Genomic DNA, 26,747 nt, shown 5'->3' with positions numbered 1-26,747 from the left:
GGTCGAACCCGGCGGGTATTATCCGACCCGGTTTATTATAATTTCATTTTAGTCCCAGTGAGTCCAGTTCTACTAAAACAAACAAATACGAATATCTAGTTTTTAAGGATCATTAGAAAAGGTTACATCTATAAATTAACAAGGTTGGGATCATAAAATTTTATTAATTTATAGAGATTTTAATTTATCATATCAGAAATTCAGATTTTAGAAGAAATTGTTGCTACTATTTTTCAAGATGATGATGAAGTTGAATAAGATATGACGATACCTTTGAAACCAGTTACACATAAGGAAGCAATTATCGCGTCAAGAACTCTCTACAATTTTTAGATGCGATTAAGAAGACAACACCAGAAGTTTTTGATGCAGTCAGAAAGATTAGAGATGCTCTCCAACAAAAATGCAAATGCAAGAACAAACAAACAAACAACAATATATTCATATTTCACTAAATATTCTTATATATATATATATATTAGTTATTTGATTATTAATTTATGATATTGATGATTTCGAAAAAATCACATCTTGGCGGCTTTACTTTTTTCGTTGGCGGGACAATTAGATGGGTCGAACCCGGCGGGTATTATCCGACCCGGTTTATTATAATTTCATTTTAGTCCCAGTGAGTCCAGTTCTACTAAAACAAACAAATACGAATATCTAGTTTTTAAGGATCATTAGAAAAGGCTACCTCTATAAATTAACAAGGTTGGGATCATAAAATTTTATTAATTTATAGAGATTTTAATTTATCATATCAGAAATTCAGATTTTAGAAGAAATTGTTGCTACTATTTTTCAAGATGATGATGAAGTTGAATAAGATATGACGATACCTTTGAAACCAGTTACACATAAGGAAGCAATTATCGCGTCAAGAACTCTCTACAATTTTTAGATGCGATTTAAGAAGACAACACCAGAAGTTTTTGATGCTGTCAGAAAGATTAGAGATGCTCTCCAACAAAAATGCAAATGCAAGAACAAACAAACAAACAACAATATATTCATATTTCACTAAATATTCATATATATATATATATATATTAGTTATTTGATTATTAATTTATGATATTGATGAGATCATATTTTTACATGGAATTTTTTAAAAAGTTATTAATTTATTATTTTATCAAATAATGTCCAAAATTACACTAGTCTCAACTTGGGACCAGAGATTTTTATTAATTTATGGGAAGTTATTAATTTACCGAGTATTAATTTATAGAGGTTCTACTGTATATTATATCACAAAGATTACAAATTTACAACTTCTTACATCCAAATTAAGAGGTATAAAAGGATCAAATAGGCTGTTGTGTGCATTTGTTTTGAGAGTGTCCCAACAAATGACAACGACCACATTGAACAATCCTTTTCGGTCTCTTGAGATTCTCAGCTCGAACTACTTTCTTCTTCGGCCTACCAGGCGGTCTCCGTGTCTTAGGCGGTAGTATTAAAGGTACGCATTTCCCGGGTTCTTGTTGCTTCTTTTTCCACAAGTTGATGTCTGGAGTTTCACCTATGATCTGGGCGTATGTCTGCTGATAGCTGCCAACCGTGAAGCATGGCTCTGCGAATTGACGGGGGTTCTGTCCGCACGAGATAAGTGCTGCTGCTGCATGAGCGCATGGTAAACCGTAAAGCTGCCAACGGTTGCAAGAACATACTCGTGTTCGGATATCCACGATGTTTGTTCTCTCCGTTGAAGCAATCTCGAATTCGACTTCGTTCGCACGCAAAACTTGGTAACAATCTGCGTCCGAGATAGCTTCTACAATCCGTTTATCGGCCGATGGAACTAGTATAGAGTTCCATCTCAAGCTTAAATCACGCCTGGCATCGAACCAAGACGACAACTGATTTCGAATGTGTTCCACTGTTTGAATGATCGGGAGATCGTGACATTGGATAGCCCAATTGTACAATATCTCCGTGATACCTAACGCAAAATGACCATAACGTACTAGGCCTTGGAAAAAAGCAACCGCCCAAAGCTCAGGTGGAAAGAGCTCAAACCATTGTATAACGTCCTGCGATACCTCGATCATCTCAGACATCTTGGATTCGAATTCTGATGCGGTGAGAGCGTAAACGGCACTCCAGAACATATTAACCAGCTTAGTGTTCTTGAACGTATCCCGGAAGTTCTCACTCACGTAATGGAGACAAAACCCGTGAAAAGCAGTAGGAAAGTGAGATTTCACCGCCGCCACAATCCCTGAATGTCTCTCCGAGAGTATAGTTACTCTCGGCATGCTCTCTGAATTCATCCCGAGAAGTTTCCTCAGTTCCGAGAGAAACCACATCCAGTTCTCATCGCTCTCTATATCAACAACGGCAATCGCTAGAGGAAAAAGACCATCATCAGCATCAACCGCAGCCGCACAGAGCATCGTACCCAAATACTTACCTTTTAAATACGCTCTATCGAGCTCAAGAAGCGGCCTACAGCCACTAGTGAATCCCGATATACATGCTTGGTACGCAACAAACAAGCGCTGGAAACAGTTTTCAGGTCCAGAGGAAGAAACAGAAGCAAAGCTCCCAGGGTTAACTAGTTTGATCTGCTCACAATAAGCAGGAAGAAGACGATAGCCTTCCTCAAAAGTACCATGAAGTGCAGCCATACCACGCTCTTTCCCGCGCCAAGCCTGCATATAAGAAACCGAAACACCATGCTCATCACGAATATCTTGTAATATCTCCTTTGGTTTGTACTGAGGATTATCTCTAATCCGTGCTTCTAACGATCTTGCAACCCAACCAACCGAGGCTTGATGATGATGCAGATCATCTAAACCCTCACAGGTGTGCTCGCCGTTAAGTGTCCTAACCGAAAATGTGGGAACGCCAGGGCATTTAGCTACATGAATTCTCCACGGACAACCTTCCCTTGAACATTTGGCTATGAGTCTGCTTCGGTCAGATTTCACAATACGAAGATCGAAGCGCAGAGCTAAAGCCAAATCTTTCAAAGTTCTTCTGCAAGTTTCCACATCGGGAAACTCTTTCCCTACTACCAAAGCATGGTCAGCTCCCAAAATATCATCGGAACCTAAAGCGATAAAAGTTTGATCGGCCATATGACGCATTTGCCAGATGTATTGTGATCAGTGCGAAACACCAACCAACTTAAGAATTGCACCAAACCCACTGTAAACCAAAACAACAGCAAGCAAAAATTTTGATTTGAGTTCGTTGTGCAACCAAACACACCCACAAAACCTTAATTAATCCATCTCCCCCCCCCCCCCCATAAAAGGATCTCCTCGGAACTGAACAAAGAGCCAAATCAACAAATTACAGTAAAACAGGCAGGGGATGATCAAAAGAGGGGGAAATCGACGAATTACAAAGAAACAAGTCGAAATCACCAAAGAGGAAAACACAGTTGGAAAAAGCAAGCTCCCAGATCTGGATTTGATTAGTGAAGCGAATCACACATAATGAGGGCGCCGATCACATTTTGAATCGGAGACTTATCGTCATCATCTTTTCAGATAATATCAACGGAAGAAGACAACAGATGAAAGCGATGGCCGGAATAGTCTCAATGATGTATAAGAAGAGAGACAGATATTTATAATGGGCTTTTTTTGTGGTAAGGTATAATGGGCTTTAATTTGTTGGGTCCTTACGGCCTAAGCCCAATATATAAAAAGCTTTAATATATTATCACGCGAATTCTAAGATTTAAAAAAAAAAAAATACAAAATCTAATCTAATCACATAATTAGTATGTTGTTGTGGGACAGATTAATCCACTTCAAGAGGTAGGGATAAAACTATTTTAATTAAAGTTTTTTTCAAAATTAGGTTTTACAGAAATCGAAAGAAGAAAGAAGGATGGTTCTCCATGCTTTTGGGAGATTTGGAGTTTGATTTAAAAAAAGAAAAAACCAAAAAAAAAAAAAAAACGAAAATTTGATTACCGATGGTTTGCATTTGTCTACTTCATCTTCTTCCTCTCTTTCTAACTTTCATTTTTCTTTTCTGTTTGTTTCTCTTTTTACGTCGGTCCTTCAATCTCCATGAAGGACCCGACCAATTGCTAATTCCTAAACAAAAACTTTTTTATTCAAAAAAAAATCTTTAATCTTTTCTCTGTTTTAGTTTCTATTATACGTTACCTTTTGTTATTATTGATTCCGATCATTCATCATGCACTCTTCGTTAAAGAGCAAGAAATCTTCAGCTACGAATGAGACTCAAGACAATGAAACTAGACCACCTGGTATGTATGTCTTAATGTTGAATGAACCCTCATATACAATAAATAAAATGAAATAAAATATTGATTTTTTTTTTTTCTGAAGAGAGGAGACGGACAGAGGAAACAGAGGAATCTGAAGGAACGACGTTAAAGACATTCACTTTCCGGGAATTAGCGACGGCGACAAAGAATTTCCGGCAAGAATGTTTGTTAGGAGAAGGTGGATTCGGTAGAGTTTATAAAGGAACCCTTAAGTCTACTGGCCAGGTACGTTCTTTTTTCCCATTCATCGTGCATGATTCATTACCAAAGTAAAATATACTTTTTTTTAATGATCCATCATGAGAGAATATGTCTATTTTATTTTTGGGGAATATAATGTAGGTGGTGGCTGTAAAGCAACTAGACAAGCATGGATTACATGGGAACAAAGAGTTTCAAGCTGAGGTTTTGTCGTTAGGCCAACTTGATCATCCGAATCTTGTTAAGCTTATTGGGTACTGCGCCGATGGAGATCAAAGGCTTTTGGTCTATGAATATATCTCTGGAGGTTCACTTCAAGACCATCTTCATGGTATTAATTATATTGATATATTCTCTTTTTCAACACATCTTTTTTACTTTCTTAGAACATGAAAAGCTGAGTTTTTTTGGTATGTTTGTTTTTGCTTAATTAACCAAAATCAGACCGTGAACCGATGAGTTGGACAACTAGGATGCAGATAGCGTATGGCGCAGCGCAAGGGCTTGATTACTTGCACGATAAAACGAATCCACCCGTGATATACCGAGATTTGAAAGCTTCAAACATTTTGTTAGACGATGATTTTTCTCCTAAGCTTTCTGATTTTGGTCTGCATAAGCTAGGACCAGGGACTGGTGATAAGATGATGGCTTTATCTTCCCGAGTAATGGGAACTTATGGTTACTCCGCCCCTGAGTACACGCGAGGAGGAAATCTCACTATGAAATCAGATGTCTTTAGCTTTGGAGTTGTGTTGCTTGAGCTCATCACCGGTCGAAGAGCTCTTGATACCACTAGGCCTAATGATGAACAAAACTTAGTTTCTTGGGTAAATAAATATCTATAATAAACCATGAAATGTGCTCTTTTTTTCTTTTTTTTTTTCAAATCATATATATAAATAGTTGTTAAGGTTTCTGAAAAAATCTTGTTATATATGGCAGGCACAACCTATATTTAGAGATCCTAAGAGATATCCGGATATGGCAGATCCGGTTCTGGAGAAGAAATTCTCAGAGAGAGGGTTAAACCAAGCAGTGGCAATAGCTTCAATGTGCGTACAAGAGGAAGCATCAGCTCGTCCTTTGATAAGTGATATAATGGTGGCCCTTAGTTTCCTTTCAATGCCTACAGAAGACGGTATTCCCACAACAGTTACGGAATCCTTCAAGGACAAGAGTATGTCTATAGCCTTAAGCCGGCATGATTCAAATCTTGTATCTCCTGCTACTGAGCTAGCTACGGAAGATGACAAGTCGAGTACTACATCATCAGACGAAGAATCATCTTTGGAAAACGAAAAAGAGAGTGTGAGTAAGAAGAAACTTGAAGAGGAAGATAGCTCAATGGAATCTGATGATGGGTCTGATTCTAACTCTGAACATGAAAAAGACCAAGATAGTCCACAACTAAAGCCTGTTGATGATAAGAATGCGGCGCAAAGCTTGAAGATATAGCTGGGAAGATATAGATGTCAATGATGAGAGGCTAAGCAGCCAGAAATCAACTGACGAAAGCACTTCTTCACACTATGATAGCGACAGAGATCACGATTTGCCTAGAGAGGATGAGAAAGAGAAAGAGAAAGAAGAAGAAAAAGAAAAAGAAGAAGAGGAAGAGGAAGAGGAAGAAGAAGAAGAAGAAGAAGAAGAAGAAGAAGAAGAAGAAGAAGAAGAAGAAGAGGACGAGGAAAAGCATAGTCATCTTGAGCACAATCATAGCTCAAAAACTGATGATGATCAAAGTGTTTACTATGATAATGATGATGATTCAAGAGATGACAATAATGAAGCATCTTTGAAGCGGATAGAATCAGAGAATGAGATTGATCGTGTTGAAGATGACAATGAAGGCTCTTTGCATCAGATAAAATCAGAGGTTAAGAATGATTATGTTGAAGAGTGACTTGTTTTCACAAAAAAATAAAAATAATTATTCATCCATTTTAAAATGACACAGAGTTTGAATCTTTTTTTGGGTTTTAGAAAATCTCAATTGGGTAATAATAATGTAAACAAAATATATACTCATCTCTCTATGTCTATGTCTCTTTTATGTATGATGAAGATGATTGGATTGATAGATAAAGATGTATTGAGAAAACAAATCTCATGTTTTGTAATCCTCTATTAATTGCTTCTTTTGAAAAAGAATGTAATGTAATTTCCTTAAACATGCCATAAAAATCTTACTTAATAATACCATCATCTTATGACAAGTGTGATATATATTCAATACCAAATGTGATCAAGATATGAATCTTAAATCTTAGCCAATATGTGACTCATATTATAATGAGATTGTCAATTTGGATATACTTATACCATTAAGATTCTTAAACTTTGATGTAAAGATGAATACTTTGTTTATCCTAATATGTAATTAAGAATAGATACTCTTTGGATTTTCCATTTTGTTGGTCAACGAGGACAATTGTCAAAAGTTCCAGTCTTTGGAATAATAATATGAAGAAAACGAGACCACTTAGGTTTACTTTTCCATCAATTGATTCGACCACTTTCCTTAAGCGAAGTTCCTACTACATAACATTACTTTACAAGAATTTATAATGTTATAAAGATTTGACCTCAAGAAAAAAATGTTAAGATTCGGAAGAATAGTCAACGATGAGGATCTTGTAGAGGAAAAGACACGTGTAAGAATCCTGGAGATTCCTTATTAAGTGAGGTCCACCCTAAAAATTACTAAACCTTAAAAAGGATTTTATTAAAAGCAAAGGATTAAGGAAGAAAGAATCTTAAAAAAAAAAAAACCAAAAAACTCCCAAAATAATAATCAGATGAGTCCGCTTTTCAAAGTTGTCTCCTTTATGATGAAAACAAAACAACCCCCCCCCCCCACTTGATTATGATGATGATGATGATGATGATCCCTTTTCTCCTCCTATAAAAAGCAAAGACCTTTCTTCTTCTGTATTCCTCAAATCAGTTCCATCACATCTTGTTTCTTTGGGTCTTTTTTTTTTTTTTTTTTTTTTTTTCTCTCTCTGTCTCTCTCTGTTTCTGATTCGTCGTCGCCTTGATGTGTTTGATTATGGATTCTGAGGATGATCACCACAACAACAATGACGGTACTGATGTTTTATCGCCGCCGTTTAACTTCTCCATGGTTGAAGATGGTATTTACCGATCTGGGCTTCCTCGACCTGATAATTTCGCTTTCCTCGATACCCTAAACCTTCGTTCCATCATGTAAGTTTTTATCTCTTTTTTAATGGGTTTGTTTTGATTGCTTTGATTGATAGATAACATTGGTTCGTTCAATTTCTACCAAAAACAGTTATCTCTGCCCTGAACCATACCCAGAGGAGAATCTCAAGTTTCTTGAGGCTAACAACATTAAGCTTTTCCAATTTGGTATCGAAGGCAAAACGGTGCGTTTTGCTATTCCCCCCCCTTCACCACATCTCTTCTTTTCTTGTTGCTTCTTCAAGTAACTTATGTCGGATCGTTTGTGAATTTGCAGGATCCTCCTACTCCCATGCCAAAAGATACAGTTTTGGATGCTCTCAAAGTCTTAGTTGGTAAGGAATCAAAAACACACCTTGTTAATAATGTCTATAGTCTCGTGAGTTTTAAAGGTAGATTATTTTTGTTTCTCTGTAGATGTAAGAAACCATCCAATTCTCATTCATTGCAAACGTGGAAAGGTAAAAATTTACAATTTCTTCTAGGAACTTTTAGCCTATCATTCATTACAGGGGCAGTCCTGATTTGAACTTTAATATGAATGCAGCATAGGACAGGTTGTCTAGTGGGATGCTTAAGAAAAGTTCAGAGCTGGTGTTTATCATCGGTGCTCGAGGAATACCAGAAGAACGCGGGTTTAAAGTGGAGACAAAGGGACTTGAATTTTATAGAGGCGTTTGATATAGTGAGCTTGAGAAAGTGTCTCTTGAGCATCATGTATCGCTATCACGGTTATGGCTTCAAGAGGAGAAGGTTAGCGTATGAAGAAGAAAAGGTCCAGACACCAAAACCGCAGGCTGCTAAAGTTTAACAAGAGAGGCAACCAAATTGCGCGGTATGTGTCTCATGTTTTTTTAATATGAGTGAGTTCCGATTCCATATGATCGCTGGATGCATGATTCTTTTAGGAGGATAAGATATTAGTTTATCCCAAAATCCAGAAACTTTGATTTGGTTTTACAAGAGATCGAAATGTACAGATAGGGTTTATTCTTGATTACAAACTGTTTCAGTTCAGAAGGGGTCATTTTGTACTCGATGATGACAAATAATGCTTATGTTTAATTGCAATGTCAACTGGTAAAAGTTGCTTTATCTAAGTTGTTCAAAGACACTCTCTTTCGAATCACAACAATTAACTACAAAACAATTCGTACAAGTGGAGCATTATGCAAAACACCAAGTTATTAATTCCTTCTTAGAAAGAGTTCTTAACTACAAGAATCATTAGTAATTTTCGAATAAATTATTACACCATCACCATGTAAACTTTTCAACCAAAGAACTTTTCTAGCCAATCAAACTGAACGTTAAAGATCAAAAATTCGGTAGTACACTTTCGTCATAAGATAGATCTATAAACTAAAAAAAAGGGGGAAAACAGAGGAGGTTAAGAGTATCGAGTCAGTTTCTAATCTAAACCATGTGCACACTAAAGATCTGACTACCTAGCACATGTTTTTGGGAAAGTATTATATTCTTAAAAGATAATTTAAGATATCCAATTTCATTAGCACTATTCTTCAACTATTCTCAGTCTTCGCGTGATTGAATCATCTAATTTGGATATAAGAAAAAGTGTGCAACTTATCATTGACATTTTCTATGAAACACCAAAATTGACAAAGAATAATCAAACCGAGAAAACTGAATACCCTGAATGTGACCCGAAAAAATCCAAAACCGCATCACCCAAGTAGCCAGATAGTAGAAACGCACTTACCTAGAAATCATCACCCAAGTATCAGATAAGAACTCAAGGACGCAGATCAGAGTGACAATTACTCAATCTTATAGTTTATAAATAAGAAAATTTAATGTCACTATAACAAAGAAAAAAAGATGTATGTTCATTGACGTGCTTTGCAAATCATCCTGACCCAAAGGTTTCATTCAGCTGTTTGTGGCTGAACAGAAAACAGAGTACATTTGATTCAAAACAAGAAGATGTCTACACATTGATGCGCTCGCAGCTTCAATAGGCAACAAAAACTTCAAGCTAGCTCCTTCATCTAACTCACAAACCAATTAAACCACCCGAGTTTGCAGAGTTTCAACAAACAACACAATCATATGCTAGCTTTGCTTATCTTGATGATCTAAAAACTTGTCTGAAAAAGAAACAGCGGTTCTTGATTTTAAAGTAAGACCACTCCTCTACTCTTCTTCACCAAACAGATTCTTGCCTTTAGAATGTAATACCAACACAAATAAACAGAGGAACTGAAACTACAAAGCTAATAATACCAAACGACTTGAGAATAAGAAATCGTTACATGACGCAGAGTTTATTGATATAACATCAACAACATTATCGAATTGAGGGGGTAAAGTAAGGAGTAGCAAATCATGATCTTTCAATATAAAAAAGATGACAAAATTGAAACAATAGAGTTACTTCTTCAAGCTTCCCCTGATACCAGGTTTCGGTTTTGACTCAGCTACGGGTGCTAACACAGCATGGAGATTCACGACCAATGATTCATCATAAGTGAGCTTAGGATGCTTGGATTCGTGATGGATCTCCATAGTCTTTAGACCCGGAACCGTGATTTTGCAGTGAGGACACTCGTACTTAGCGTGACCTCCTTTCTCTTTTCCGGTTCGATCAGCGATTCCAGCTTGGCCTCCTCCTCGATTCGTCAACGCAGCATCGATCTTCGCTTGAATCTCCTTCGCCGTATGCTTCTTAGGCTTCGCCTTACCAGTCATCTTCAACAACGGCGGCTAAAAAAAACAAGGGTTTGGTTCTGTTTCGCCAGGAAGGGAGAAGCCCTAACCCTAACCCTAATTGTGCCCCACTCTTCTGAGATTAGGACGCGAGAGCCGATATGATTATATATACTAAATTTTATTTTTAAAAAAGGAAATAATCTTATCTGGTTTTGTTTTGTTGGGGTTATGATTGTATACGGAGAGGTACACGGTAAGAACTGTGGACCTTTTGATAAAAATAAACGCAGAAAGGTAGAACGCATCAGTCATCACCACATGCGCACAACCACCACCAATGTCTGCTTCTTCTTTATTTAATCTCCCGTTGATTCGCCTCAGATCTCTCACTCTTTCGTCTTCTTCTTCTTTTCGATTTGCCCATCGTCCTCTGTCATCGATCGGATTCGTTCTTTCACCGAGAAAGTTACCGAGTTTTCGTGCTTTCTCCGGTGCCGCAATGACAGATACTAAAGATGCTGGGATGGATGCTGTTCAGAGACGTCTCATGTTCGAGGATGAGTAAGTTCTTGATTCCTTGTTCTATCTACTTTGATTTTCAGGTTTTGGGTGTTGCCAAAATTGTACCTTTGTCTTCATCGCCGATAAAATGAATTAAATTAGGTTATGGGATTTGGAATTTTTTCGAATTAAAAATGGGTTCAGGAGCTTAGGTCTATTGATTTGTTGACGTTAATGCAATAATGAATGAACTTGTTAGAACTCTGGTGGTAACTTGAATCAAGCAAATAAAGGTCAACGCTTTAGTGTCTTGTGTGAAAGATGTCATAGTTTTGGGAGGAGCATAGTTAGAGGTTTAGCTATGTTCAGAGGTGTTTGTCTTCTGTTAGGCTTAAATTTACAATGATGATGGTTGATCCTTTGCTCTGATGGAAGTTTTCATCTAAGTTTTAGGTTTCTTCATGCCTATTATATGAAACTATACGATCTCTCTACCTTATTTTATAGATTCGTCTCTTTGTTTTCGATTTTTCTTGCAGATGCATTCTTGTTGATGAAACTGATCATGTCGTTGGGCATGACAGCAAATATAATTGTAAGTGTACTTGGTTTGAGTCTCGTCCTATCACTTGGTGTTTTCCATTGAAATTCTTTTTCTTTACCGTCCTCCTATGACTGAAGTCACTGAACTTAGTTACAGTAAGGGGATCAAGATTTGACATAGCGTTTTGTTTTAATATTTGATCTTATCACCTTAGATCGCACCTTTGAGTTTCCATCAAATGTCTTATTCCTCTCTGTCAATTTGTCGAACATATTATTTCTGGTGTCTAGTAACATTTTTATTTTTCAGTGTCTACTAAGCTTGTAAAATATCCTTCCTTAAGCGTTTGGATGTATTATAAGGCACTTTACCTTGCGTTCGGATATTTTCTCTAATGACGGACTAAAATCTGCATATAATATGAATATAAGATGTTTAAATAGTTGAAGAAAATGAATTATCCGCTTGGTTTCTTTGGTATATTGTTTTATCTCTGTCTATATACCTGTCCAAGATACTGATACCTTTTCAAATCTGCAGGTCATCTAATGGAAAATATTGAAGCTAAGAATTTACTTCACAGGGCTTTTAGTGTATTTCTATTCAACTCGAAGTATGAGTTGCTTCTCCAGGTATTTACATATAAGTGCTTTGAAGTAGCTAATTGAAGTTCTGTATAGGCATGGTTGTGTCTTATCTAGAATCACCTATTTGTAAAGAAAAATAAGCTCAAAACAATGGGAGGTTAGATGTAAGCTTGATTATAGAGATTTTGTTCCACATGTTGGGGGGGTCTTAATAAGCTGACTCATATGCCATCTTACTGAAATTCTTTCTCTTTTGAACAGCAAAGGTCAAACACAAAGGTTACATTCCCTCTCGTGTGGACAAACACTTGTTGCAGCCATCCTCTTTACCGTGAATCAGAGCTTATCCAAGAAAATGCACTAGGTTGGTATCTACTAGCAAGGCAAATTAGTACTTCTTACTATCTATGTAACAAATTGTAGCTTCGGGTAACCAGTGACTTCACTGTTTGGATCATACTCATTAGGTGTGAGGAATGCTGCACAAAGAAAGCTTCTCGACGAGCTTGGTATTGTAGCTGAAGATGTACCAGTCGATGAATTCACTGCCTTGGGACGTATGCTTTACAAGGCTCCTTCTGATGGAAAATGGGGAGAGCACGAACGTAATACTATTTTTTCTAGAGACTTGGTTCCCATTTTCTTAAAACAACTACAAACCGTTAAAAGCTTTTTCTGTGTTGGCCTTCCTTTTGCAGTTGATTACTTGCTCTTCATTGTGCGGGACGTGAAGGTTCAACCAAATCCAGACGAAGTAGCTGAAATCAAGTATGTGAGCCGGGAAGAGCTGAAGGAGCTGGTGAAGAAAGCAGATGCAGGTGAGGAAGGTTTGAAACTGTCTCCATGGTTCAGATTGGTGGTGGACAATTTCTTGATGAAGTGGTGGGATCATGTTGAGAAAGGAACTTTGGATGAAGCTATAGACATGAAAACCATCCATAAACTCTGAAATTTTTCTTAAGATTTTGGATAAACTTTGTCTTTGTCATTTTTTATCTTTGTGATGATAATAATTGGGAGTTGTGAGAGACTTTTGAAGATTCTAAGCACATCAGGCAATAAAGTTTTCATTTGATCCGAATTCATGAATTTCTTTGAATGTTCTACTAAGCTTTGGACATAACATGGGTTTGTCTTTTTGAGATGTACAAAGAGCATAAACAGTCGAGAAAAAGCGAGAAAATGATAACAAGGAAACAGAGTCGAAACCAGATAGAAAGGCAACGCAAAGATTCCTTTTTTGAGTTTTTCGAAGCTTATAGCGACAACCCACCTTCGCGATCTGATTTATGTAAAAGTTAAAAAAAAAAGGTCCATACTTTACTATTATTGAATGACCAAAGCAAAGTATGATGCTGAGACTATTGTCCTCCTTTAAATAAAGGATCATCAACTTCGTTTCTCTGAGACTTGTGCCCACAGAGTCTTCTTTTCTTCATCTGAGTTTCTTCTATTTCAGGTAAATGAAATGAGATTCGATCTAAATCTAATCCCTTCTGTTTATCCAGATGAATTTTGGATTAAAGTTTGTAACTTTCCTTGTGGGTTTGATCGATTGACCATGAATATATCATCACTTTATCCAGATTAGTCTCGATTTGTATCTTACTATCTTGCCTTGTGGGTTTGAGTGGTTTCCCATTAATCTCATATAACTAGTTTCCAGATAACTTGTTTTGATCATAATCCTTAATCCAGGTGAGAACAAAAAAAAGAATGGCGTTTGTGACTACTGCGGAAGTATGTGATGCGAATCAAGAGATGATTCGTAGTGGCCAGCTCCGAGCTCTGCAACCCGTTTTCCAGATTTATGGTCGTCGTCAGATATTCTCAGGTCCAGTAGTTACTGTCAAAGTATTTGAAGACAATGGCTTAATCCGTCACTTCCTCGAAGAGAAAGGTATTTTAATAACTCTTGCCAAAGAAAAGATTCCATAAATACTGAAACTTTACTCATAGAGAATAGAGATATGAACTTCCAGAGGATCATTGACATGGCTTAGATTCAATTCTGGTCTGTTACTTAGTTGTCAACTACCTTCAATGGTTCTTTGCTTGAAACTATATATGTTTGAAGAAGTCTTAAGTATAGAGATATAGAGACACAGTGGTCTGTTACTTGTCAACTAGCTTCACTGTTAATACTTCTTCAATCACTTTGCAAATGGATAGTTGGTGATGAGAAAAAGAGGTGTGCTTCGATTCATTGTATTTAGAATAAACCAATGTGTTTCTATACTATCATTACATCAAGGTTCAAGAACTCGTTATAGATGATGATAATAATGGTGATGATGATGATAATGGCTTAGATTCAATTCTGGTATGTTACTTAGTTCTCAACTAGCTTCAATGGTTCCTTGTTCGAAACTATATATGTTTGAAGAAGTCTTTAAGTATAGAGAGACACATAGAGAGACACTTACTTGTCAACTAGCTTCAGTGGTAATACTTCTTCAGTCACTTTGCAAATGGATAGTTTTAGAATAAACCAATGTGTTTCTATACTATTATTACATCAAGATTCAAGAACTCGTTATAGATGATGATAGTAATGGTGATGATGAGGATGCAAGATGTTAGAAACATCAAACGATTTCACCTTTTGGCTTACCAACTTGTTGAGTAGCCTAGATCAATTTAGTGACTAGAGATGAGATAGATCTTTCAAAACACCCGAGTCTTTTTTACAATAAACCAATCTGCTCTCTGTATTTTTCACATCTAAAGCTCACAAATGTTAAAAAAAAAACAGGCAATGGAAGAGTTCTTGTGGTGGATGGTGGAGGGAGTTTACGTTGCGCGATACTTGGAGGAAACCCGGTAGTACAAGCGCAAAACAACGGATGGGCAGGGATCATAGTGAACGGTTGCATCAGAGACGTCGATGAGATCAATGGTTGCGACATTGGAGTAAGAGCTTTAGCTTCTCATCCTATAAAGGCGAGTAAGAAAGGACTTGGTGAACAAAGAGTGCCTTTGAACATGGCTGGCACTCGGATTTGCGATGGGGAATGGCTTTATGCAGATACTGATGGTATCCTTGTTTCCCAGATCGAATTATCCGTTTAATAAGTGTTGCAAGTGTTGTTGTTTTAGCTGCTGCTTTTTGAGCTTTGTCTTCCTTCTTTTAATATCGCTTCTTTGATTTACATATGTTTGAGTTTGGGAGTTAAATAAGAAAATACTTTCTTAAAATGCAAAAAGATCCTCGAACTATCCAATATTTGCAAATTTATTCAAGGCTAAAATTCCAAAAAGTAGATAATTTGAGGGGGTATTTCCGCAATTTTCCGTTCTCTAATTCTTGTGTCGTCGTCTTTTACTCACTCACGCAGTCACACGTCTAAAGAAAGAAAACCCTAAACAGCGCTCCGGCTTCAGCTCTGTAAGTGTGTAATAATGGCGGCGGAGAGATCGTCCATCAATCTCGGAGGTAAAGGATCGTCTTTCAATTCCCCCTCCGTTTACAAGATTGCTTCCGGCGTCGCGAATGTTCGAATTGATTCTTCTGCGATCGAAAGATTTTCCACTAGAAACGCTCCATCGATCAAACGAAGCTCCTTAGGTATCCCTGAAGGGTTGACGAACGAAGAAACCAGAGCTTCTTTGGCTGTTATCTTAAACAAGCTTATTTTGTCGACTTCTGGTCCTCCTTCTTCCTCCACCGCTCGTTCTGTTCTTCCGGTTAAAATCTCGGACATTTTGAATTCGGAGGCTGAGAATTTCGAATTGGGTGAGATTGATGTGACGGAAGGGGAAAACATTGTGTTGGAGAAATCTTTTGCTTCGTTGATTGGACTCTGTTCTATTATAGATCACAAATCGACGACTCTTTCCCAGATTGTGGATTCTGTAGCTGCGTTGAGTGTTGAGGTTACAAAGGCTGATATAGCTTCGTTTAGCTCGTTGGATTCAGGAGATGGGAATGGTGATAAAGATGTTATTGGTGTTGCTGGTGATCTCAAGGTTTTGCTTAACGGGTATAAAGGTACAGGGAAGTTAGAAATCGAGGAGATTTCGAAGATTCCTTGGATTCATGGCAAATTTAGGTTTGTGGTGAAAAGCTTGCACTCTGATGCTCGGAGAGAATTGAATTCCGGTGTTAAAGGAGGCAAAACTGGATCTGGAAACACTGGAATTGGTGAGGCTTTAGGAACTACATTGGCACCTTTGTCGACGGCTATCAAAAACTTAGGAGTGTGTTCGTTCCTTCGTGCTAAGATCTGTTTTGAGTCGATTGGGAATGAGAATCTGAGGAATGGTTTGTCTGAAGTGTTTGAAAAGAGCAGTGTTGAGTATGAGAATCTAAAGAATAGCTATAAGTTAGCTTATACTGCTCATTTGGGAGAGGATTACATCAGGTTTGCTCATGAACTGAATGAGTCTCTGGGGGTTGTATGGAGAATCGTTGGTTTGGAGGCAGTTGCTGCCTTTTTTGCTCTTGCAGGTGGAGAGTTGTTTGTTCAGAAGAAGGGAGATGCGGACAAAGAAGATTCGAAGACGGATAAGAAAAAGAAGAAGAATGAGAAAAAAGCAGTTGTGGGGAAGGGGACGAGTATAGTTCTCCAGTTTATTAAAGATAAATTGGTGAGTAATGAGGCAACAAGTGATGGTGACCTGATGAATTATTTGAAGCAATGGGTGGAACAAATCTTAAATCTTTTCAACCCTGCGGGTCACGGTTTTGATAGCTTTTTGGATAAAGTGAAAGAGATTGTAGAAAGTAATGAAAACAGGAGACTTCCCAAGCTTCCAAAGGTAAATCACAATCTCAAAGATATATAATATTTAGGTCTCATGTTAATTTCTGATTTGTTTGATTCTGTGGCAGGGAACTCGAGATTTCGCTAAAGAACAAATGGCAGTCCGAGAAAAAGCATTTGCAATCATACAAAACGTTTTCAAGAGGCATGGTGCAACTGCACTTGATACTCCTGTTTTTGAATTGAGGGAGACCCTTATGGGGAAGTATGGAGAAGACTCGAAATTGGTTTATGATATTGCTGATCAGGTTAAACTCATCTCGTCTGCTGCAATTTCATCAGTATATTTGAAATTATTTATCGGAATTCGTGCTCATGTGAATACATTAATTGCAGGGTGGAGAGCTCTGCTCTTTACGATATGATTTAACTGTTCCATTTGCACGGTATGTCGCTATGAATGGAATCACATCGTTCAAAAGATACCAAATAGCGAAGGTATACAGAAGGGATAATCCATCGAAAGGGAGATACCGAGAGTTTTACCAGTGTGATTTTGATATCGCTGGTCTGTTTGAACCAATGGGACCCGATTTTGAAATTGTCAAGATATTAACTGAACTTCTCGATGAATTGGAGATTGGAGATTATGAGGTAATAACTTAGTTGAAAGTCCTAATCTTTCCTGGTTGGTTTTCTCTTTGGCTATGTTCTTGATTCTGGTTTTGTTTAAATAGGTGAAACTGAATCACCGCAAGTTGCTTGATGGAATGCTGGAGATATGTGGAGTACCACCTGAAAAATTCAGAACCATCTGTTCGAGTATCGACAAGTTAGACAAGCAATCATTTGAGCAAGTGAAGAAAGAAATGGTGGAAGAGAAGGGCTTATCGTCAGAGATTGCAGACAGAATTGGCAACTTTGTTAAGGAGAAGGGAGCTCCATTGGAGCTTTTGTCTAAACTGAGACAAGAAGGGAGTGAGTTCTTAGCTAACCATTCATCAAGAGAAGCTCTTGATGAGTTGAGTATCATGTTTGAAGCTCTTGAAAGATCGAAGTGCAGTCACAGGATAGTCTTTGATCTAAGTCTAGCTAGAGGTCTTGATTACTACACCGGCGTCATCTTTGAAGCCGTTTGTATAGGAGCAGAGGTAAAATCCTTCGGCTTGGCTTCTTGCAATTCAATTAGAGAAAGTTTATGGTCTTTAATTTCTTCTTTCTGCAGGTTGGATCAATTGGTGCTGGTGGGCGATATGATAACCTAATAGGAATGTTTGGAACAAAGCAAGTCCCTGCAGTTGGGATGAGCCTTGGAATCGAGCGAGTGTTTAACATAATGGAAGAACTTAACGAGAAAAAGAATCAAGTAACTTCCGAAACTCTTATGCTGTTTGTTGATCTTTATTCTAAAAGAACAGATTATGAACTTTGTTTTTGCTATGAACTTAGGTGATCCGACCTACGGAGACACAGGTTTTGGTTAGTATAATGAAGGATAATCAACTAGCGTTAGCAGCGGAATTGGCAAGTCAGTTATGGGAGGCTAAGATCAACGCAGAGTATCTTGTGAGCAAGAGGAAATCAAAGCATTTCGATCGTGTTAGGGATTCAGGGATTCCTTGGATGGTGATGGTAGATGAAGAAGAACTCAGTAAAGATGTTGTGACATTGAAGAAGCTTGTTAAGGGAAGTGAAAAGGAAATCAAGAATGAATCTAAAGATACTTTCGTTGGGGTATTGTTGAAAGAACTCAGTTCTTGAAAAAGAGATGAAAGGTACACACTTGCTGGTGCGATTCCCAGGAAAAAAAAAGGAATTATTCTGTGTTGCATTTTTGCTTTTTTTTTTCTTTTGCTTGATACTGGTGTTATTGGAGATAAGAACTTAAAAAGAGATTTTGATGTTGATGAGGTTTGATTGGTTAGTGGATAATTTACGTGGTTAGACCCCCCGAGTAGATCTTAATGATTTTCTTCTGCTTTGTTTATGTTTTTCTCAAAAATATCTTATAAAACGAAGAAACCATTTGCAATTTGAAGATATATGTATTTTATATGCAAGTGTAAACGCGGATATAAAAATTACGTTTCTTTCTAAAACAATCCTTATCCTGATTCTGATACAAGGGACCCCAACCAAAGTACTCGTTCCTATTTCAACCTAATCTGCGATCTTATCAACAAGAAATTAAAGAAAAAAAAAAAAAAGAAGAAGAAGGTACGATTCTTTGATTGAGAAGAGGTGGAAGAAGAAGATAAGATCATAAGAGTCATCATAGTAAGACCGAAAGAGAAAATGGTTTTGGGTTCATTCATGAGAACCTAAAAAATCAAAGACAAAATAAAAACTCTTAACAGGTAAGGTTAGTCTGTCCCCAACACCAAAAACAAAAATGTGATCTGCAGATCTGATTTTTGCATTTGCATGAGAAGAGAAACTGATACGTGTTGGATTCTGTGCCTCCTTGCCGACATGTGGCTTCAAGTTAACAAAGATCACTTCTCTCTATTCACACATCTCATGTGTTCCATCGACTCTTGTCTCTCTCTACTTGTTTTAGCTTCAATAAAACAATCAGTTATATATGCATTATGCATATAGAGTTGTTGTTACACCATAAGTGACAAGTATTAATTTTAGGTTTCAAATAAAATGTGTAATTTTCTTTCATATTGTTAAAAAAAAAAGAAAAGAAAAAGAAAAAAAAAATCGAAGCGGATCAATAGGACAAAATAAGTAAAGTAGTAATTGTATGATCATTTATAGAAGAATTCAGCGTTTTATTCAGAGTGGTTAGTATTCTTTTCTTTTTGTTTTGGTTAACGCACCAAATAGCATGCATATGTAAATCATGGATTAAATTTGATAAAGACCCTCTCTCATCATGTCATGTGGGATTGATTGACTGATTGAGAGACCTTATATATGATTTTGATCTAAATAATAATATAAAATTATAAATGATCTGTATTGGATATATATATATTTTTTTTAATTTTCAAAAAATAGAAATAATAATTCTTATAATATATGATTATATTCTAGTGGATGTCGGGAAATTATGTGTAAGAAACGTCTTATCCAACCCCATGTTAATTGTGCCAGCCTGAAACCCCAAAAAAAAAATCATTATTCACAAAAACAGACACATACAAATAAAATAAAAAAATCAGTCATCACAAAGAAAAAAAATCTCATTACAAAATTAATACATTTTGGTTATAAGTTTAGAGAGAGAGAGAGCGAGTGACCCATCTCCTCCATTACTGTTTCTATCTCTCTCTTCTACTTTCTCTCTCTACACGCACATGCACAAAAGTAGAAAGACGAAGAAGAAAGAACGGGTTTGTAGTTGGTGGTTGCGTTTCTTTCTCGTCTTTTAAAAAATATTCATCTTTTCTCTTTTTTTTTTTTTGTTTTTTTTTAATAATCTATCAACGCACGAACAGAATCCCTAGCTCAAAAATCATCGATTTGAATCTGATTCTGAGATCCTTTTGATTGATCTGTATCCTGGTGAGTCTCCTTTCAGCTCGAATTGTGAATTTTTTTTTCTAAATTTTGATAGGTAAAGTTTGATTCTTTTTTTTTGTGGAGAGTTCAATTGTTTATCTCAGTGATTTCTTCTTTTGATTGGTTGCAGACGAAGAAGAAACAGAGAAAGACGAAAAGGGTTTTCATGATTCTCGTGTTTTGAGTCTCTTTCTCAAGCGCTGTTCTTTGATTGATGGCTCATGTATTAATAAAATAAAAACACACTTCTCTTTCTTAATTTCTTCTCCGTGTGTGTGTGTGTGTCTGTGTGGTGGGTGGCAATAGAAAAAAAAATCTACGTAGATCTGTTCCTTTTGGGTTTACATTAGTGTTTACAAATAAACATATTTGAAAGACTCAAAAAGGGGGGTCAGACCCAGAAGAAGTCTCTCACCTTTGCCTTTTTCTTGGTGGTCAGCTTTGGAAAGCTTGATTTTTTTATTCTGTTTTTTCTTCATTCAATTTCGACGGTTTGGGTTTAAGATTCACTAGTGGGTGTATGTATGTACTGGCAGTTGAGAGGAATTATATGTGATCATTTAGTCAGTCTTCTTGCAGAAAGTAGCTGCAACTAAAAATTGAGGTTTGTAAGTCTTCTTGCATACTGAATCATCATCAAATCATCATTTGCTCTTTGTGCTGATCATTTGGGGATCTAATAAAGAGTTTTTGTCTTCTTCTTGCAGAGATCTCTTTGCATAGTTTGAATCATCATTGCTCTTTCCGGCGAGAATCGTGATCTAAAGCTTCAATCTTTCCCACTGGAGGACCGTGGGGGTGATTGTACCATTGTTGGTCTGGATTGCCTTCTCAATATAATCAGGGCCCTTAGAATGGGGTCCTGTTTATCTGCTGAGACCAGGAGCCCTGGACCGGGCTCTCCTTGCTCTCCTGGGTTTAGTGTGAGGAAGAGGAAGAACTCCAAGAAACGACCTGGCTCTAGGAACTCTTCCTTTGATTACAGGAGAGAAGAACCGTTGCATCGGGTCCCTGGACGGATGTTCTTGAATGGATCAAGTGAGGCTGCTTGTATCTTCACTCAACAAGGCAAGAAAGGGCCTAACCAAGATGCCATGGTTGTTTGGGAGGTATGTTTGTTCCAACAGTCCTACCTTTCTTTTCTTGTTTCTATTTATGTTTTTTTCATAGTTTATATTGTTTCTCCACTGCTTCTATCTGAAATATTGATATCTATGTAGAATCACCAGATTATCTTGGTTCTATTACCGATCTATGCAAATGATTCTGATTGTTTCCTGTTTTCACGCTCAGAATTTTGGTTCGAGGACAGATACAGTCTTCTGTGGAGTGTTTGATGGGCATGGTCCATATGGTCATATGGTTGCAAAGAGAGTCAGAGACAATCTCCCTCTCAAATTGAGTACTTATTGGGAAGCAAAAGTACCAGTTGAAGGCGTTCTAAAGGCTATCACTACCGACACCGTTAACAATGCAACCAACATTAACAACTCTGAAGATACTGCTGCTGCTGCTGCTGCTTCTGTATCTGCTGAAGAAGAACCTAGGACATCTGCTAAGATGGAGGAGGAGGAGAACATGGAATCCCATCCGGAATTGTTTCAGACGCTGAAAGAGTCGTTTCTTAAGGCTTTTAAAGTTATGGATAGAGAACTGAAATTCCATGGAAGTGTTGACTGTTTCTGCAGTGGGACGACAGCTGTAACCTTGATCAAGCAGGTATTGTCTCGGTTTGGTATGTTTTTAGTTTAAGCCTTATTCACTGTTTCTTGATCTTTATTATGTATCCTCTGCAATATTCCAGGGTCAGTATCTCGTTGTTGGAAATATTGGAGACTCTAGAGCTGTAATGGGTACAAGAGACAGTGACAATGCTCTTCACTCTGTTCAACTTACTGTGGATCTTAAGCCAAATCTCCCAGGTTGAATGATTATTCCTTATGCGGATGTATGCTGTTGTCCTGTGGATGTATGATGGATCCACTAATTTACTTTTATTGGGTTATTTTTTTTTTGCCCATTGATATAACAGCTGAGGCAGAGAGAATAAGAAAATGTCGTGGACGGGTGTTTGCTCTTAGAGATGAACCTGAGGTTTGTAGAGTTTGGCTGCCAAACTGTGACTCACCTGGACTTGCAATGGCACGTGCTTTTGGAGACTTTTGCCTTAAAGATTTTGGCCTAATCTCTGTACCTGATGTATCTTTCCGTCGCTTAACCGAGAAAGATGAGTTTATTGTGCTGGCTACTGATGGGGTAATTTCTCTTTCTCTCAGTCACATTTCCTTTTCTATTTGCAAATTTGCTCACATTTCTAATGTTATTATGTTCGTGTGATAGATTTGGGATGTTCTCTCAAATGATGATGTAGTGGGGATTGTAGCTTCAGCTCCATCACGTTCCACTGCAGCAAGAGCTATAGTCGAGTCTGCGGTTAGAGCTTGGAGATACAAATACCCGACTTCCAAAGTCGATGACTGTGCCGCTGTTTGCTTGTATCTAGACGCCAACAACTCAAACGTCATATCTACATCATCTTCCATCTCCAGACTGGAAGATGAAGAAGTAGGCGAAGAACTAAAAGCCGCAACTGAGAATGTTGATGCATCAGGACCAAGCGGTCTTGGCCGTTCGAGTACTGTCAGGACGGGGAAAGAGATTGCTCTCGACGAAAGTGAAGCTGAGAAGCTGATAAAAGAAGAGGATAACTTGGATACAGAACCTGGAACAGAGTATTCTGCACTAGAAGGTGTTGCAAGAGTTAATACACTTTTGAACTTGCCAAGATTTGTGCCTGGAAAGTGAAAAGAGAAAGAAGAGCTGAAATGAAGAATTTGAGAGGTGATAGATCATATCAAATAAAATCACCCAAGAGAAGAAGAAGGTACTGTGTCTTTTTGTTTTCCTTTTCAACTTTCTACATTGATCTCTATTCTTTTCCTTGAGTCATAAATTGGTTTTGGAACATAATTTTTTGTCAATTTTGTCTTTTGTTTATGTCTTTCTTTCTTGTTGATGTTTATGCTGTTTTTTTGGTCTTGTCAGTAAAGAAGAGTGAAAAAAACATCACATGTAATAATGGCTTTGTGTCTGTGATTCTGTGAAAGCCCCTCAGGCTTAATTTTGTCAGTCTGTTGGGTATTTTCCTGTTTTTGTCTGTTCAAAAAGCTCCAATTCCAACTACAGATTTGTTGTCAATCTCTTCTTCCTCTCTCAAAATAAATAAAAATGAGAATATTTTAAAACAAATTTTGTTCCAAAGAGGGTTTTATCTGAAACTATAAAGCCATGTAACAGAAGAAAGGAATTAAGAGAGAAACAAGTGTAAGAAGTCTTGTAATAGCTAAAGACGACGACCATGAGAGGTTGTGTGCACCAACAGTGTAGATTGCTCCAGTTTCTTCATCCTTTACTTGTATTCCTCCTGAACCTGTGTGATTCAGTATTCATTGCAGTTATAGCTCCAAATCTTAGTATTTGTGGCAACGAAAAAAACAATGACAGGATTTGTAATGCTTACAGTTGTGATTGGTCCATCCAATGACTTGGTTTTCGATATCGTAGACAACTAACTTGTTAGAGAGAGCCATGTCTGCGCAGCGAGACAATTAATCAAGACTCATATTTACAGCATTTGCAGGATGAAAGTCATCTTAAAAAAAAGCTATGTACCTCCAAGAATTGTTAATTCTTCTCCTCCTTTAGTCTGCAATCCACCGTTTTGCCAACCAAAACACCATGTGTCTTCCTATAGCCAGTCTTTATGTCAGAACAAGAAAACAAGAACACGAACAAGGTAAAAGAGTCTGAAAAGGACTAACTCGAACTTGGAATAGATACTCCCGAGGATAAACCGCCAATGAAAGAGACTTGTCGAACTGGAAAGTGACAGTTGGGAACCGATCTAATCTGTGAATTGGACAGTAAATTTTCAGAGTGTCAAAACATCAAACATCATATACTTGATGTATAATAAATCAGTCATTCAAACATCATTCAGCTAAACCCAACTCCCTTTGAATTCTAAGAGCAAATGACAGTAAAGGTTCAAACATTAGTGAAACACTAAGTACTGAGAATGACAAAGCAATGTGTTAGATTCTTACTTGTCTATATAATGGAAACATGTAAACGAATCTTGAACTGTATGCAAAGTAAGCTCAGGATGTGAAGCCAATATCTGACGAAAACAAAAACAAAAACAAAGTGTTAAAGAACTTTATAGAAGAAGGCAGAAGAAAGAAATTCACAAGTAACATACATAGTCTGGACCTCATTCATTAACGGCTTATAAACAGCTTCAGGAAGATACACCAGAGTAGTACCACTATCAACAATAACTCCTTTGTCATCTCCAGAATTAAACGCATCCGAAGAAAGTTGTAAAACTGAATTACCAACTTCAATTGCATTGAGGTTGACACTATAGTGAGCTCTGTCAAAAAGAGTTACACAACCAGTGTTAAGAAATTCAAAACCTTTTTGACAGGAAATAGAAAAAGAACAAACTATAAGAGAGTAAGGCATTTCACTTACGATTTAGAGAGCATAGGAGTAGTCTTTACTTTGGGTGACACAACTTCTCCAATGGCGAAGATACCGCCTCCACTGTTATTATCCAAACAATGAGCAAAAGACCTTTTGACCTTTCTTTGTGAAGCTAGCTGCGATATAAACGATGAATTCGACTGTCCAAATCCCATTATCCCATCAACTGCAGCTTGGGATTCACCAAGTTGACCAGACTGTTTAGACCCACATCTGTATATAAGACCCCACATATATCGATTAAAATTGGCACAATGCTAAAGAGATTTGCAAGCCACAAGCTATAAAACTAAAACTAACCCGAAGATAATAGTTCCGTTGGTGGAACCGGTTTGACGATTTCCAGTAACTAAATCCAAATGCACAACATCTCTCACCAGGTATCCATTAGTAGAGCTCCCATCTCCATACATGATAACATATTGACAAGTAGAGCCTGCGTGACACTCAGATCTTTGGTTGACGTAAGAGCAAAAGCTGTCATCGCAGGAAACAGATTTGGCAGTGGACGAAGCATCCGCATCATAAGGTGTCAGCTCTACCTGAAAGATATAGTGAAACATATATGTAACCTTCAAAAAATCTGTTTATTTCTTTCTTTTTTTTTCTTGTTTAGAAGGGATAAAAGAGATGGTATATATACCAGATCACTCTTCCTAGGACATCTGATACAACCAGCACAATTCACCCATAAGATATCACTTCCTGTATCAACTTGGACATGAAAGTCTCTTGATGGAGTTCCTAATCCGATTTTAGCAAAGTATAAACTGAAAAAAATTAAAACACCAAAACAACAAAGAACAATGAATCAACATTTTACCATAGTGTAAGAACAAAAGAGTCAAGAACCAATCAAAGAGTTGAGAGAATCTTCAATAGATTCAAAACCAATAAAAAGCTCAAAAGTTTTTTTTTTTTTAATTTCAGATTCCGCATTTATAGAGACAAAAATTCCGACTTTATTTTTGTTGTTAAATAAAATTCCCAATTTTTTTTTAGTATTGTCTCTTTACAAAGAGGACGACAACAAAAAATTCCCAAAATTACAGGTTTTTTTGATTAATAACGGCGATTCGAACCCAATAGACTCAGGCTGGCTATCGCCGCCGAGAGGTAGATCGATGGCGGAGAGAAGCCTAGAGTGACGGTGGAGGTCGTGAGCTTTGAGAGCTCCAAGATCTTTTTCTCTTTTTCCAGCGAACTTGCTTCGAACTTCAAATACCGGAGTCGTCGTCGCCGCCGAAGAATACTGCGGCCCAATTAGCAACGCCGCCGAAAGCAAAATAACTGACAAGAACCATTGTCTCCGCTTGAGATCCATGACCGGAGATATACGTACCCCTTAACTAATTTTTAGTTGAAAAAAGAAAAACGAAAAAGTGAAAAGAGAAAAAAGCAAAAGAAAGAGATGAAGTATAGCTTTGGCGGTGGAGTAAGGTTTAGGACAAGAGAAGAACTTAACTTAACTTATTATATTACACACATGAAAGAAGAAAAAAAATTGGTTGGTACTTTCCAAATTAATTCAATAATTAAACAAACGTATCAAAATTAACTTTAAAGACCGACTTAAAAAATTAGCAGTAGGAAGTATTGTAATAACAAAAATTATGATCACACACTTACTTATAAAGAAGGAAACTGAAATAACTGCTACTAGCTCTCACCACTTTGGCGGCAATTGTTTCTGTAACTTATTAATTTTCTCACTTGTATATAATAAAATTTTTCATTTTTTTCACATGTACGTACGTACGAATGAATATGTTGTGTTTATTATTATTTTTTCTTCTTTTTTGGTATCATGGCATGTTGTTGGGTTGATTTTGTAATTTAGTCAAAAATAGTTATATTTATGGAAAAATAAAAGAAATACATATTTGTCTCATCATTTTAAGGGACCGAACCGTACTTTCAGTGAAAAAAACATAAATATCAATCTTAATTCCTCGAAGAATTCTACACCGCCCGTTCAATCTATCACGATATCAAATAAT

The 26,747-nt window shown here is 37.2% G+C and overlaps 7 protein-coding genes, 1 non-coding gene and 1 pseudogene across 14 annotated transcripts; 6 read left to right on the top strand and 3 right to left on the bottom strand.

The window, feature by feature from the left end:
- Positions 1 to 1,146: 1,146 nt before the first annotated feature.
- Positions 1,147 to 3,558, bottom strand: LOC104778986 (uncharacterized). The gene has a single exon (XM_010503412.3). It carries the CDS (start codon positions 3,099 to 3,101, stop codon positions 1,311 to 1,313), a length of 1,791 nt encoding a protein of 596 aa, XP_010501714.1. The 5' UTR covers positions 3,102 to 3,558; the 3' UTR covers positions 1,147 to 1,310.
- A 400-nt stretch (positions 3,559 to 3,958) lies between these two features.
- LOC104778900 (receptor-like kinase LIP2) lies at positions 3,959 to 6,573 on the top strand (annotated as a pseudogene). The gene is made up of 5 exons (XR_015596692.1): positions 3,959 to 4,243; positions 4,326 to 4,489; positions 4,607 to 4,796; positions 4,910 to 5,295; positions 5,411 to 6,573. The product of XR_015596692.1 is annotated as a receptor-like kinase LIP2 (transcript).
- Positions 6,574 to 7,209: 636 nt separating this feature from the next.
- LOC104778815 (inositol diphosphatase DSP3) lies at positions 7,210 to 8,770 on the top strand. 2 transcript variants are annotated; one of them, XM_010503263.3, is made up of 5 exons: positions 7,210 to 7,678; positions 7,767 to 7,860; positions 7,953 to 8,010; positions 8,093 to 8,136; positions 8,223 to 8,770. In XM_010503263.3, the coding sequence occupies exons 1-5, from the start codon at positions 7,509 to 7,511 to the stop codon at positions 8,484 to 8,486; spliced, it is 630 nt and encodes a 209-aa protein (XP_010501565.2). In that variant the 5' UTR covers positions 7,210 to 7,508; the 3' UTR covers positions 8,487 to 8,770. The 2 variants fall into 2 exon arrangements, with proteins under 2 accessions (XP_010501565.2, XP_087366529.1); XM_087510403.1 differs by lacking the exon at positions 8,093 to 8,136 and having other exon boundaries at positions 7,288 to 7,678.
- Positions 8,771 to 9,916: 1,146 nt separating this feature from the next.
- LOC104778713 (protein METHYLENE BLUE SENSITIVITY 1) lies at positions 9,917 to 10,387 on the bottom strand. The gene has a single exon (XR_015596964.1). It is a non-coding gene; the product is annotated as a protein METHYLENE BLUE SENSITIVITY 1 (transcript).
- A 136-nt stretch (positions 10,388 to 10,523) lies between these two features.
- Positions 10,524 to 13,061, top strand: LOC104778620 (isopentenyl-diphosphate Delta-isomerase II, chloroplastic). Its single transcript, XM_010503103.3, has 6 exons — positions 10,524 to 10,909; positions 11,389 to 11,444; positions 11,934 to 12,025; positions 12,242 to 12,344; positions 12,448 to 12,585; positions 12,679 to 13,061. The coding sequence occupies exons 1-6, from the start codon at positions 10,686 to 10,688 to the stop codon at positions 12,927 to 12,929; spliced, it is 864 nt and encodes a 287-aa protein (XP_010501405.1). The 5' UTR covers positions 10,524 to 10,685; the 3' UTR covers positions 12,930 to 13,061.
- A 56-nt stretch (positions 13,062 to 13,117) lies between these two features.
- On the top strand, positions 13,118 to 15,178 carry LOC104778524 (putative 4-hydroxy-4-methyl-2-oxoglutarate aldolase 1). The gene is made up of 3 exons (XM_010503009.3): positions 13,118 to 13,439; positions 13,679 to 13,880; positions 14,736 to 15,178. Exons 2-3 carry the CDS (start codon positions 13,697 to 13,699, stop codon positions 15,050 to 15,052), a joined length of 501 nt encoding a protein of 166 aa, XP_010501311.1. The 5' UTR covers positions 13,118 to 13,439; positions 13,679 to 13,696; the 3' UTR covers positions 15,053 to 15,178.
- Positions 15,179 to 15,241: 63 nt separating this feature from the next.
- Positions 15,242 to 18,630, top strand: LOC104778432 (histidine--tRNA ligase, cytoplasmic). The gene is made up of 6 exons (XM_010502914.3): positions 15,242 to 16,741; positions 16,815 to 16,994; positions 17,083 to 17,340; positions 17,424 to 17,837; positions 17,912 to 18,052; positions 18,136 to 18,630. The coding sequence occupies exons 1-6, from the start codon at positions 15,383 to 15,385 to the stop codon at positions 18,445 to 18,447; spliced, it is 2,664 nt and encodes an 887-aa protein (XP_010501216.1). The 5' UTR covers positions 15,242 to 15,382; the 3' UTR covers positions 18,448 to 18,630.
- Positions 18,631 to 19,732: 1,102 nt separating this feature from the next.
- Positions 19,733 to 23,397, top strand: LOC104777833 (putative protein phosphatase 2C 33). 3 transcript variants are annotated; one of them, XM_087510195.1, is made up of 8 exons: positions 19,809 to 20,202; positions 20,330 to 20,633; positions 20,736 to 20,803; positions 20,907 to 21,308; positions 21,493 to 21,918; positions 22,004 to 22,121; positions 22,232 to 22,455; positions 22,540 to 23,397. In XM_087510195.1, the coding sequence occupies exons 4-8, from the start codon at positions 21,054 to 21,056 to the stop codon at positions 23,002 to 23,004; spliced, it is 1,488 nt and encodes a 495-aa protein (XP_087366321.1). In that variant the 5' UTR covers positions 19,809 to 20,202; positions 20,330 to 20,633; positions 20,736 to 20,803; positions 20,907 to 21,053; the 3' UTR covers positions 23,005 to 23,397. The 3 variants fall into 3 exon arrangements, with proteins under 3 accessions (XP_010500496.1, XP_087366321.1, XP_087366343.1); XM_087510217.1 differs by having other exon boundaries at positions 20,736 to 20,807; XM_010502194.3 differs by having other exon boundaries at positions 19,733 to 20,202; positions 20,330 to 20,803.
- On the bottom strand, positions 23,387 to 26,350 carry LOC104777928 (aspartic proteinase 36). Of its 3 annotated transcripts, none has more exons than XR_015596812.1 (10): positions 25,830 to 26,206; positions 25,391 to 25,517; positions 25,048 to 25,289; positions 24,736 to 24,960; positions 24,461 to 24,634; positions 24,306 to 24,379; positions 24,021 to 24,108; positions 23,872 to 23,947; positions 23,720 to 23,791; positions 23,387 to 23,629 (listed from the first exon to the last, which is right to left on the bottom strand). XR_015596812.1 is itself a non-coding variant. In XM_010502290.3 (10 exons), exons 1-10 carry the CDS (start codon positions 26,069 to 26,071, stop codon positions 23,478 to 23,480), a joined length of 1,461 nt encoding a protein of 486 aa, XP_010500592.1. In that variant the 5' UTR covers positions 26,072 to 26,350; the 3' UTR covers positions 23,387 to 23,477. The 3 variants fall into 3 exon arrangements, 2 of the variants coding, with proteins under 2 accessions (XP_010500592.1, XP_087366416.1); XM_010502290.3 differs by having other exon boundaries at positions 24,472 to 24,634; positions 25,830 to 26,350; XM_087510290.1 differs by having other exon boundaries at positions 24,472 to 24,634; positions 25,798 to 26,223.
- Positions 26,351 to 26,747: the final 397 nt, after the last annotated feature.

This window comes from Camelina sativa, chromosome 1, assembly GCF_030686135.1.
Source record: "Camelina sativa cultivar CO46 ecotype springtype chromosome 1, ASM3068613v1".
NCBI lineage: Eukaryota > Viridiplantae > Streptophyta > Magnoliopsida > Brassicales > Brassicaceae > Camelina > Camelina sativa.
This window is presented reverse-complemented; position numbering and strand designations above follow the sequence as displayed.

Excerpts from the sequence above, each read along its gene's own strand:
- LOC104778815 (XM_010503263.3), top strand. The coding sequence starts at position 7,509 with ATGTGTTTGATTATGGATTCTGAGGATGATCACCACAACAACAATGAC. Across the intron at positions 7,861-7,952 it reads TTGGTATCGAAGGCAAAACG|GATCCTCCTACTCCCATGCC; the intron begins GTGCGTTTTGCT and ends GTGAATTTGCAG. Across the intron at positions 8,011-8,092 it reads TGCTCTCAAAGTCTTAGTTG|ATGTAAGAAACCATCCAATT; the intron begins GTAAGGAATCAA and ends GTTTCTCTGTAG.
- LOC104778620 (XM_010503103.3), top strand. The coding sequence starts at position 10,686 with ATGTCTGCTTCTTCTTTATTTAATCTCCCGTTGATTCGCCTCAGATCT. Across the intron at positions 11,445-11,933 it reads GCATGACAGCAAATATAATT|GTCATCTAATGGAAAATATT; the intron begins GTAAGTGTACTT and ends TCAAATCTGCAG. Across the intron at positions 12,586-12,678 it reads AAAATGGGGAGAGCACGAAC|TTGATTACTTGCTCTTCATT; the intron begins GTAATACTATTT and ends TTCCTTTTGCAG.
- LOC104778524 (XM_010503009.3), top strand. The coding sequence starts at position 13,697 with ATGGCGTTTGTGACTACTGCGGAAGTATGTGATGCGAATCAAGAGATG. Across the intron at positions 13,881-14,735 it reads TCACTTCCTCGAAGAGAAAG|GCAATGGAAGAGTTCTTGTG; the intron begins GTATTTTAATAA and ends AAAAAAAAACAG.
- LOC104778432 (XM_010502914.3), top strand. The coding sequence starts at position 15,383 with ATGGCGGCGGAGAGATCGTCCATCAATCTCGGAGGTAAAGGATCGTCT. Across the intron at positions 16,995-17,082 it reads TTTATGATATTGCTGATCAG|GGTGGAGAGCTCTGCTCTTT; the intron begins GTTAAACTCATC and ends CATTAATTGCAG. Across the intron at positions 18,053-18,135 it reads TTAACGAGAAAAAGAATCAA|GTGATCCGACCTACGGAGAC; the intron begins GTAACTTCCGAA and ends CTATGAACTTAG.
- LOC104777833 (XM_010502194.3), top strand. The coding sequence starts at position 21,054 with ATGGGGTCCTGTTTATCTGCTGAGACCAGGAGCCCTGGACCGGGCTCT. Across the intron at positions 21,919-22,003 it reads CTGTAACCTTGATCAAGCAG|GGTCAGTATCTCGTTGTTGG; the intron begins GTATTGTCTCGG and ends GCAATATTCCAG. Across the intron at positions 22,122-22,231 it reads TCTTAAGCCAAATCTCCCAG|CTGAGGCAGAGAGAATAAGA; the intron begins GTTGAATGATTA and ends TTGATATAACAG.
- LOC104778986 (XM_010503412.3), bottom strand. The coding sequence starts at position 3,101 with ATGCGTCATATGGCCGATCAAACTTTTATCGCTTTAGGTTCCGATGAT.
- LOC104777928 (XM_010502290.3), bottom strand. The coding sequence starts at position 26,071 with ATGGATCTCAAGCGGAGACAATGGTTCTTGTCAGTTATTTTGCTTTCG. Across the intron at positions 25,518-25,829 it reads AGCCAGCCTGAGTCTATTGG|TTTATACTTTGCTAAAATCG; the intron begins GTTCGAATCGCC and ends AATTTTTTTCAG. Across the intron at positions 24,380-24,471 it reads ATAAGCCGTTAATGAATGAG|ATATTGGCTTCACATCCTGA; the intron begins GTCCAGACTATG and ends TGTTTTCGTCAG.